Source organism: Epargyreus clarus, unplaced genomic scaffold (assembly GCF_041222505.1).
Source record: "Epargyreus clarus isolate Ecla_fem2 unplaced genomic scaffold, WU_Ecla_fem_2.2 ptg000021l, whole genome shotgun sequence".
Lineage (NCBI taxonomy): Eukaryota > Metazoa > Arthropoda > Insecta > Lepidoptera > Hesperiidae > Epargyreus > Epargyreus clarus.
Genome location: NW_027332228.1, coordinates 13745455 through 13757681, shown reverse-complemented (window position 1 = coordinate 13757681; position 12227 = coordinate 13745455). Strand labels below are relative to the sequence as shown.

At 38.3% G+C, this 12227-nt stretch overlaps 1 protein-coding gene across 2 annotated transcripts in view; it reads left to right on the top strand.

Annotated features, from left to right (window-relative positions):
- The window catches only part of ST5 (putative sugar transporter protein 5), a 37342-nt gene that overhangs the window by 13865 nt on the left and 11250 nt on the right, over positions 1-12227 (top strand). The window contains exons 1-4 of one of the 2 annotated variants that reach the window (XM_073084820.1): positions 2455-2583; positions 10475-10719; positions 11493-11651; positions 12040-12179. In XM_073084820.1, the coding sequence (XP_072940921.1) occupies positions 2528-2583; positions 10475-10719; positions 11493-11651; positions 12040-12179 (600 nt within the window). In that variant the 5' untranslated portion in view covers positions 2455-2527. Of the gene's footprint in view, positions 1-2454; positions 2584-10474; positions 10720-11492; positions 11652-12039; positions 12180-12227 lie in introns of those variants that run through there. The other variant, XM_073084821.1, reaches the window with a different exon arrangement.

The window sequence follows — 12227 nt, the reverse complement described above, 5'->3', positions numbered from 1 at the left end:
AGTGATGGTGATGTGATAGATACATAGATCTTGGATTAAAATTTTGAGCTAGAACAGGGCTACAGTATCCCCTGCCTGTCGTACGAGACTAAAGGGGGGCTTCTGGAGTTGCGGGTGGTAAGAATGAGAGTTCTAATCGCCCAGTCAGAGATCCTGGAAAAAACCATTGTATGTAAGGCCCCATAGATGGACGGTTCCTATGGAATAGTGTAAATAATAAATATTGTATCCTACATGAAACTTATATTTTAAATAAAGTTTCATTACAGTCCACTAATTAGAGTTTTAGTGTATGTTTCTGAAGAAACCTTGACCAATTTAGGTACGCAGTGACGAAAAAAAAAGCTTTTATTAATTAAATATTAATGCTACTTTATCGTTAAATTGTTAAAGGTACAAATTTACGATTACAGTTGTTTGTATGTCATATCAAATTTTTTTACGCGGGCGAAGCCGCGGGTTCTGCTAGTATCCTATATGTCAAGTTGGAACCGACAATTCATATTCACGAAATGTTGAAATCGGTTGAGTGGTTTTAATGAACGAACAACGATACAACTAATTTACATAAATTAAATAGCAGTGAGATTAGACCCATGCTCAGCAGTGGATCAGTAATGGGTTGATAATGATGATGATGGTGTTATTTTTTTTTATAATATAGGAGTAGCCGACGAGCATACAGTACACCTGATGGTAAGTGGCTAGTGCGCCCATGGACATCTGTAATCATTCCCAGATAGGATTAGATATTCCTACCTGAGGTCGGCCACAAATGCGCCGCTACCCCTGAGGACTAAGCTGGAACGCCTCGGAAAAGTCTGTCTCCCTTACCACGCCCTTCAAACCGGAACACAGCACCGCCTAACACTGCTGTTATTAGGTAGAAATAGGTGTGGCGGTTGTGCCGCCGGAGTCGAACCGCTAAGGGTTCTACCACCTTCTAAATAAATAGCGATGAAATAGCAGTAGATACAGTAGATACCTACCAAAATTATACAATTTTACAAATATTTTCGGAAACCGAATTTCGTGTAACGTAAATTCTCTCCGAACGTCCGTTTGGTCGTAAGTTTGTGCAAATACACAGTTGTATACACAAACATGTGTTGAGTTACTACTGCACACGGTTTTGCGCGCTTGTTTATTTTAGATTTAGACTGTCCTTGCCGAGTTCATGGCTTGTAGGGTTGATAACGGAACAGCTGCCTGTATTCGTTTGAAGTTATTTTTGCGGTGTTTTTACCCAACTGTACATTACACTCCGTAATGATTTTAGAGCTTATCTTATATATAAAATTGTCGTGTCACAATGTTACTTACCGTACTCCCAAACGGCTTTACCGATTTTCACCAAATTTTATATGCATATTCAGTAGGTTTGAGAATCGGCTACTATCTATTTTTCATACCCCTAAGAGATAAGGGTTGTTTACCCTTAACATTTTTTTATTTATATGGCAACACAACGTTTGCCGGGTCGGCTAGTATTGTTTATATATAAGTATGTATTATGTCTCATTATGGCACGCCCTACAGCCCAAAGGGCTTGGCTTAAATTCTTCTAAATAGTGTGAGTCACATAGGCTACATTGCTTAGCTTTCAGTTAATTATTTTTAAAGAGCCGGGTTTGTTGATTTTATAGAAAATAATTACAACTTACGTTAGTGGTCACTGCCGCTCTTGAAAATTTGTAGCTTAAAGGACCGGAAACAGAATTTGTTCACATTACGTCAGGTCCAGATATTGATAGCTTTGTCTAGATCTGTCAGTCGCCGAATGGTAAACCAAAGTAATGAGAACGGCCCTAAAATTTGTAGCGCATTTTTGGCTACTGATCACAGACTTATATCTAAATACAGGTCTGTGCTACTGACACACTTTAGTCTTATGCAGGTATCAGTTAAATTTTTCGAAAAAAATGCAAAAATGGTAATTATCGTCGAATAACGACTTCTAAAGGAACTAAGTACGAGTATTATTCAAACGTGCGCTAATAACCTGATAGTAATTAAAGCAATATTAAACGTTTCATAAGCACGTGATAACGTTATCATTTATCACACTAGCCTTAGCATTCGAGCTGGCGGACTAGAATGTAATAACCTGTTCCCAGTTATCTTGTTGATATGCGTAATTGCTATCCTAATCATTTCCGTCGAAACTTAGTCTCACGGTGTATTTCGTGCTAGAGACTCTGATTTACTAACCTCTATTATTAATAATCTATCCAATGTTTCAAAGAACGACGTTTAACGAGTTCTTCATAGTGTTAGACATTGTTAAATTTCGATTTTTGAAAGGCAAAAAATGGATAGATCGATTAATAATAACAGGCGTAAGTAGGTTATAAATGGTTTTAGTACAAACTATATAAGGTTATCCTTCATTGAACGTTACCATGTGTGTCGGTACTGTGGGTAGTGTCAATAAAAGTGTCAAAAATATGCAACACTTGAAAATCGCTATTACTATATTATAATGAATCTTTTGTGTTTTTAATGTGCTAAGTGTCTTCTGTGTTAAATGGCGTCTTCTTCACCCGAAGCTCTTTGTGCCACTGTACCGAACTACGGCAGCATGTAAGTCTTATCTCTTATCACTACGAAAGCAAGGCAAACAAAACGGTTAAGCATTTCCGTTTACGTGATTATCATGTAATTGTAGACTATTTGTATTTTTTTCATAAAAGCTTAATACAAGGTTTTAGTTGTATGTTTCGTTCACCCGTAACATTATTGGAATCGAAAACGAAAAACTCATGCATTGCTTTTCTCCCGACTGCCAAAAAATTGATTATGTTTTTCGTGTATCTTGTTTGTAAATTTCTTTATTACATGCCGATTACTTATGTGTTCCTACCACTGAGTACTAAATTGGAACGCCCAGTATAAGATACCTGTGTGTAAAGTCTTCCAATCCCTTGGCTAGCGCGGTGGACTATGGCCTAATCCTTCTTACTCTGAGGGGAGACCCGTGCCCAGCAGTCGGACAGTAATAGGCTGAGCTAGTCTTAGTCAAATCATCGTAGACATAGTCTAGCCCAGTCGCATAGGAATAAACAGTGAGTTTGTGAGGCATAATTACCTTACAATTGGTAATCGCTGTCGTTGTGGGGATCGCTTTTTGACTTTGATCTCAGTTTCCGGGCATTGTCTACCAAAAGGACATGTCTACAACAACTCTATATCAGTTTTGTTATATCATAAAAGTAGCAAACGTATGCATTTCAACTGATGGTAAGCCACCATTGACGTCCATGGACGTCTGTAATTAACCCCAGATCGGTTTGGAGTCTTACATGTACGGTGTAGTAACATGTATGATGTCGGCGTTGATAGAAATACAATAGAAAGTATTTTATTGAACTTTACATAAAACCTCAAAATCAACTTTTTCTAACATGATAAAAGGTATGCTAGCTTCATTCACATTTAATAATTGACCAAGTGCAAGTGCAAGGGTTCCGTACAAGCACAATTTTGTTTTTTTAAATTTAGAGTATTTATTATTATAGCATCCATTGGAGTACACACATTCTGAACATTTGAACTGTTTACCTATAATGGTTCAAAAGTTAATTGAAGGTGGTAGAACCCTTTGTGGTTCGACTCCGGCGGCACCACCGCCACACCTATTTCTACCTAATAACAGCAGTGTTAGGCGCTGCTGTGTTCCGGTTTGAAGGGTGTGGTAAGGGAGATAGACTTTTCCAAGGCGTCCCAGCTTGGTCCTCAGGGGTCGCGGCGCATCTGTGGCCGACCTCAGGTAGGAATATCTAATCCTATCTGGGGTTGATTACAGATGTCCATGGGCGGCAGTAGCCACTTACCATCAGGTGGACTGCATGCTCGTCTGCTACTCTCATATTATAAAAAAAATAAAATTAAAATTGGAAAATATCGAATAGCAGTTTGTTTTATGGGGAACCCTTTTTGTAGTCACCTTTTTTATTTTTAGTATTTGTTGTTATAGTGGCCACCGTTATGTATCCTCTGTAAAAAATCAAGTGTCTATCTTTTACGGTTAGAGCCCTAAGACAGACGGACGGACGGACAGACGGGCAGACGGACAGACAGCGAAGTCTTAGTTATAGGGTTCCGTTTTTGCCCTTTGGGTACGGAACCCTAAAAATGATAAATTGTTAAACACCAATTTTATACTATTAGTCACTATTTGTATACGATGACGATGACGATGACGATAAGGTCACCATATCGTTAACATTATCATTTCAAAGTAGATTCACGAAATGAATAAGGTCATTGACTTTATTTGCCCTCAGATGTTTCACGTCACCCTTAGGTGACACGTACAGAAGGTACAAACAAATGATGCAAATAAATAGCGCTATTTAGGTTTGTTTACTAATGAGATGTAGGTAAATAAGAATTTCGGTGAAAGTATACATAAGGATTAGAAATGATGAAACAAAGTGATAAAAATATAGTTACAAATATTGTTATCATCCAACAGTATGATTAATTTTTCTGATGCAATTTAAATATGCATAGCGTGATGTTCAACTTCCACAAGCAGTGATAGCTTAGTGGTTAAGGAACTCGGCTTCTCGATCGAGGGGTCCAAGGTACAAATCCTAGGCACGCACCTATGAGTGATCTATTCAACCACCTATTTGATCTATTCAAAGTTATGTGCGTATTAGAAATTTATTATCACTTGCTATACGGTGAAGGAAAACATCGTGAGGAAACCTGCACACCCGGGTGAAAAAAAACGCACTTTGCCAGCGCGGTGGACTACGGCCTTCCTTCTCATTCTGAGAGGAGGCCCAAGCCAGCAGTGGGACAATAATAGGTTGACGATGATGATGATGATGTTCAACTTGAGTTGTACTTTAATTATACATATATTGGATATTCGATTTTTTGTCCTTATAAGTACCATGTCCCTAAGTCGTCCTTTATATTGGTTGGCTCTAACTGCTAATAACAGCCTAGTAACAACAGTGTTAAGTGGTGCTGTGTTCTGGTTTGAAAGGTGTTTTAGGGAGACAAACTTTTCCGAGGCATTTCAGTTTAATCCTTAAGGGTAGCGGCACATCTGTTGCCGACCTCATGTAGGCATCTAATCTTATCTAGGGTTGATTACAGGTCTTCACGGGTGGAATAGCCGCTTACCATCAGGTGGACTGTATGCTCCTCTGATATTTATGAGAAAATGTTTTCGTGTATTGCCTATCTTTAGAACCAATCCCCCCTGACTATTACCGTCCGCAGGGGGACCTTATCGCACACTTTAAGAAACATTGGTGTAGAGTCTAGGTGGAGAAACATTTTAATAGATTTTAACTTTATTGTCGTCCTAATAAGCCTTTTTAAAGCTTATAAATATGCCTATAGCGCAAAACTCTTCAACACTGAACTCGTTTACACTAAATAGTATTTACACTGTGACAATGACTTTATCATGTCCTTTTTATTGGTCATCAATTCTTAATGCCTTCGGAAAAGCATTTGTAAAACATTGAAAAGTAAGCCAAGTGCACCATTAAGTTTATTACATCTAGGTCTTTGAGTGTCATAATAGACATCCAATTTTCCTGCAACCATAAGGTCGGGAAGTACTGCAATCATGATGTTGTACCACGATGTTAGGGTAATCAATGTTAGGTTTTGCATTTCAGTAGAGACAATTGGCACATCAATGTGCTTATTATCTAGAATATCTAGATGAATGTGCAAATAATTTCGGGGTCCCATTTAGATCTATATATATCGTAAAAGTTGTTTTCACAATTACATACCTACAAAGTATACATACCTACAAAATGTGTATGTTAATTTAAAATGATCTAAAATTATTAGATAAGAATATTTTCTTGTTTTTAGTTTTGTCGGGTTTAATTTTATGCCGCGAAGGTTGAGTGCTTCGTGATAAAATTTTCTAATTAAACATAAGTAGTTTAGGAATTAATTATTTTATCATTTTTTCATTAAAGTAGGTTCTTGCATGACGAAATGTCTAAATACAGTGTACTTAATTATTAAATATGTTTAATTAGTTTCATTAGTGATTAGATTCTGATAAACACGAGCCTTGAGCTCATTCACTATTCATTAATGTTTATTTATAGTTTCCTCAAATAAACACCATAGGCATGAATATTTGTAGTTTATTGATTGTTAAACGCAATAATGGTTAAGCAATAGTAGTTCAGCAAATAGTTGTTGATATGTGTGTGTACAATGCATTACGTAATAAAGTTATTTCTTTCTTTCATTCTTTCTTCTTCTTTCAATGTCAAACGCGGTTGTAGTGTTACGCGCTTGTTCTGATAGGGTGTGGTAAGGGAGACATACTTATCCGTAGGTTCCTAAATTTATCCTCTTTCTTATGGTATCCTTAATTTAGCCCTCATCGTTTGTAGCGCATGGTACGCAAGCTGTAGCCAACTTAAGGTAGGCTTATCTTATCTGGGGGAGATTTCCGTGGGCGGCATAACTCACTTACGATTAAGCGATCTGCACGCTGGTTTGCTCCACCTGATGGTAAGTGGCTACTGCCGCCCATGGTCATTTGTAATCAACCCCAGATAGGATAGGATATTCCTACGGAAGGCCAGCCACGAATGCGCCGCTACCCATGAGGACCAAGTTGGAACGACGCCGAAAAGCATGTCTCCCTTGCATGCTCTTTAAATCAGAACACAGCAGCCATTAACACTGTTGTTATTAGGCAGTAATAGATGTGTCGGTGGTGCCGCCGGAGTCGAACCCAAAGGGTTCTACTACTTTCAACAACAAACGATTCTTTATTTCTTTTCGAGTCTTACGTCACATACCAATCATTGATTGGACGCCGGTAACCGCTTGCGTCAGTGGAATTTAGTAAACGCAATTGTCTCGAATAAGAGTAGGAACTCGCCCATAATCGAGACGTTGACGAACATCAATCGATTACCGCTTATTATCTTACGACTTCTTGTACGTAACTGGATGTTTTGCGAGCAGGATTAATACAGAGATAGAGCAGAGTAAAATAGTTCATAATAATCATCATTACTGTTCCACTGCCGGGCACGGGTCTTCTCTGAGAATGGAAAGATTAGGCTATAATAAACCGCGCTGGCCAAGTGGGTTTTGGTAGACTTCACATACCTTTTTTTTAAGATTTCTCAGGTATGCAGGTTTCATCAAGATGTTTTCCTTCACTGTCACTGAGTTGTCCCTATAGTCCCGGGACTAGAATAGGGCTACGGTATCCCCTGCCTGTCGTAAAAGGCGACTAAAAGGGGGCTTTGGGGGTTGCGGGCAGCAAGAGCGGGAGCTCGAACCGTCCAGCAAGCAACCCCGGGTAGGACGGCGGTTTGTGTGGCCGCATACCGTCGTAAACACCAGGTGTGCGGGAGGAGTGTAAACTGCTCCCCCAGGGAAGATCCCGATTGGGGCATCGCGCTTGGAGCAGTCCGGTTGTGTTCCATCGGAGAATAGTGCGGTAAAAATCCCACATAAATCCCCGGGGTCGCTCCTAAGTCGTCGGGTACATTTTGAAGGTTTTCCCCTCAAAAAGAAAAAAAATAATAATAATTAAAAAAAATGTGTGTGTGTGTGTGTGCGTTTGTGTTGCGCTTTATACTTAATCCTAAAGTTATGCAATCCTAAAGTTAGGTAACGAATTGGCGGCGGCAAATTGTTTCAGCACTTCGTGGCACAATATTCAAAGCTGCAACGAAATGCTGCAGAGCAGCGCATTGGTAATGCAAGTTTATAGGACGAACCTCTAGTAATATGGATGGTATTGATATCCTTGCACCATTTCAGCTAATCGTACAGGTATGGGGGACATTTGTATTTAACAATGCCGAACAGTTGCGTGGCAAAGTGCAATAAGAGTCATCATAACGCAAACCAAATAAGTCATAAATGAATTTATTTTAATCTTTTCCATATTAGCCATAAACTAATTTATTTTGTGTTATTATTTAGTGATCGAAGGTTATTATCAATAAAATATGGGAAACCAATTGTTTTTATCGCTTACGCATTGCCGTGGTGTGGTGTGGTGACCTCAATAACTGTCAATTGTGTTCTATTTGTCGAATTGGGAAACGCCTCCCTCGGAGAGTAATGTTTTTCAAGCGTTTCTGTTGTGCTGTTGCTACCCAATGGATTAGGGTGATTAACGAGTTTATCGTACAATGTGTTTGTTGTCAGGATGATGACTCCTTATTGAGGAGGCCTAATGATTTATACCATGTGTTGACATTATCATTTATCACAGGATATTTTATCATATAAAAAAATCTATTTATTTATTCGTAAAAACTTTGGGTCCCTTTAACGTCTTATGTTATCTGTATGAGTTATCTCATATCTTCTGTTTATAGATTTTTATTGAATAATTACATACAATCGGTTATCGGTGTCGTTGACACGTAAATTGTTTTGTATACATGGCGGCGAACGGTCAGCTATCAGCTAGCACGTGCCTTACTGACAATGTCGTTGATAAGGATTCTGTCAATAACTCAATAGCAATGACATTTTATACTTAATTAGTAGTATATCGATGGTCAATAGTATTTCTTAGATGCGTTTAATTTGAATTGACATTAGTAATGCTGTTAGTGGGGATGGAGTGATAGGTATTTCATGTCCTTATTATATATCTACTTTTTATCATATGCATTATTATATCCGTAAATCTACGGATTAACAAGATAACATTTGCAAGAACGCCAGATGAACATGGACAAGGATGGCAGAACTATTCCAACGGTCTGTATTGGTCCATCGGTCTTAAAATTCGAAGGCATTTTGCACTTTTTGAAGGTGGTAAACCCCTCTGTTTTTTTATTCCGGCCATACCTATTTCTGGCTTATAACATCAGTGTAGCACTGCTGTGTTCTAGTTTGCAGAATGTGGTAAGGAAGACATACATATCCGAGGCATTCCAAGTTAGTCCTCAGGGTAGGAATCTAATCTCATCTGGGCTTGATTAAAGATGTCCATGAGCGGTAGCAGCCACTTACCATTAGGTGGACTGCATGCTGCAGCATTAGAATGCCATGAGTTGACATGTACCACGTTGGCTAATTGCGAATTTGTATGAGCATTTCATAAGGTGCATAATTATTCTGAATTATATTATGAACTGAGTATATAATTTCGTCCTTACGATGTTTTTCTCTCCCATTAAAGCAAATTATAATTACTAAGTATTCATCTGTTAGATAACAGATAAGTCATTTTGCAGTGAGAAATATTCGATAGATTCGATAGATAGAATAAGCGATAGATTCGAATTGATCTTAAGCGGAAAGATACTATTGGATTATCGCTATGCTGATAACAATTAATAACAGATTATTGTAATTATAAGATAACAGTAAGTAGATAGTTCTTTAAGTAATTGTCGCGTGTTAGAGTAATGTTTCGGGTCAGATGCGGCTCGCAGATAACCTCGACACTGTTAACTATGAACCCATTCATACAACAATCGATAATTTATACGTTGTGGTCGTCATCAGCGCGTTACTGTCTCATTACTAGGCATCTTACTATTAATTATATATTTTTATTGTTGTCAAACGTGCATGAACTCCACTTGATACTTATAGGGTTGTCAGTTGTATTATAATAAACTAGTTTTTGCCCGCGGCTTCGCCCGCGTTTAAAAGAAAATAATATGACATACTAACATACATACATAAAACTGAAAATTAGTACCTTCATTGGAATGGCAGTGGCGCCATCTGGCGAAAATAGGTCGTACCAACTCTGAAACCTTTGTGGGCTCGTGAACAATTTTGCTAAAGATCATCACTTGATCAAATGCATAGTTTACGATTAAATTCTTACTAATATCGATTAAAATAATCGATTTTTTGGGCCAAAAGATCGATTCTCCGATTAATCGATCTTAGATCGCCATCCCTACTTCCCGTGGGATTTCCGTGATAAAAACTATCCTATGTCCTTTCTCGGATATCAGCCTATCTTTGTACAAAATTTCATTAAAATTGGTTCAGTGGTTTAGGCGTGAAGAAAAGACAACCAGACAGACAGACAGACAGACAGACAGACAGAGTTACTTTCGGATTTATAATATTAGTAAGGATTGTACTGTAATATATTTGAGTACGTAAGGTACTATATTTTAATGGTAATTCAGATCCCCAAAATTACTAAGTCGGTGAAAAATTTAGTTTATGATTTGTCTTAAAAAGGCGGTAATTTTTCAACTAATGCTAAGTTTATTCTTTCCCCCAAAGATACTCGTATCAGTAATCTCAAATATATTTGGAGATCTAAGTATATAATATCGGTCATAGATTGCTATCCCTAAGAATCCAGCAGCGCTTACGCTCGATCGTCAGAGTCTGCTAACGAATGACCTTTAAAATTCACGTTACCTAATTGTTTAAGTCGACTTATGACCTTTACATTTACAACGACTTTACGTTTAGTAAAATTCACGTTATTTAAATTAATTCTTTTTGCTCTCAGAAAAGACTCCACGCCGTTCATCAAGAATGGGGCATCAGCGATCATCGCGAAGACGGTCGTACCAGAGAAGCAGCAGGCTAAGGAAAACAGAGGGAAAGCCCTCAAGCAAGTGCTAGCCTCCTTCATCGCTAACCTTGGCACCATCAACACCGGCATGGCCTTCGGGTTCTCCGCCACGGTGTTGCCTCAGCTGAAGCAGGCGGATTCTGCTATACCGATTAATGAAAATCAGGCCAGTTGGATTGGTAAGTTTTAAAATTGTGTTAATTGCTATTTTGCTTTTGTTTCGATTATTTTGACGTAGATGCTTCAAGGAAACAATTGAAAGTGAAATTACAATGTATGCACGCTGCGATATTTGTTATCAATGCATAAAAATCACACACGCACGCTCATGTACACTAATATTATAAGGAGGAAAACTTTGTTTGTTTGTTTGGTTGTAATGAATAGGCTCAAAAACTACTGGACCGATTTTAAAAATTCTTTCACCATTCGAAAGCTACATTATCCACGAGTAACATAGGTTATATTTTATATGAAATATATTTGATAAATAGATTTTGAGGCGGTACAAAGTATGCCGGGTCGGCTAGTAAAAAATAAAGTGCTGCTGGGCCTTGTTGAGTTGGGTTGTTTGTTGAGTGACGTAGGCTTTTATAGACGTAGTTTTGTAAAGAGGAAAGAGTGACGGACGGGTTTCAAGTAACCGCGAAATTAAAATTGCTAATTATTAAAAAGATCCTTTTATATGAATATGTTCTTCTTATATAAGGACAGGTGCGTATTTGCGAATAAGAATAGTCTCTGAAAAATGTTCAGTGACAATTTGGCATTTTTTTTTCTTTTCTCTCCCCCTGTTAAGAGGGATCCAGTTCCGTTAACCACATCCGTCCCCTTTAAATAAGCATTAAGCACGTAGGTTATTATGTAAGCTTTTTAAATATGTATATCGGGGCTAATAAATACATCTGGAGAAAATACATTATTTTTTTAATAAAGTCTTCTTGTTTTGCAGCGAGTATTAGCTCAATAGGCACACCGGTGGGATGCATCGTCAGTGGCTACCTCATGGACGCTATCGGACGGCGACTGACCCTCATCATCACGGAAGTGCCTCTCATCGTGGGCTGGCTTCTGATAGCATCCGCGCAGAATGTTATTATGATTTATATTGGTAAGTATTGGAAAAGCAGTTGTAAATACATTTCTATTGCTGTCTAATAACAGCAGTCTTGAGGTGTGTAAGGAAGACATACTTATCCGAGGCATTCCAGCATAGTCCTCAGGAATTTATTTTACCTGGCGTTGATTACATGTCCATGGGCGGCAGTAGCCACTTTCCATCTTGCATGCTCGTCTTATATAGTTTGGATATTGTTAAAATAGAGACAATTACGCAAGTCGTAACAGTATTCAATCCATTTTTATTTATGTTTTTTTTTATACTAGAAATAAAACACGCAATGGCTTCCGGGTTCGTTCCCGGACCAAACAGATTCTGTATGATGAATATAAACAAATAGAAAAATACAAATCTTAAGCTAACTAATTTCTGTTTCCAGGTAGGTTTCTAGTAGGTTTCGGTTCGGGGATGGTTGGTGCGCCCGCTAGGGTGTACACTTGCGAGGTCTCCCAACCCCATCTCCGTGGTACCCTCGGCGCACTGGCTTCTGTTGGGGTCTCCACCGGGGTATTGATACAGGTAACAATACAATCTATTAATAAAATTTAAGTGTCTTTTTTATGTCAA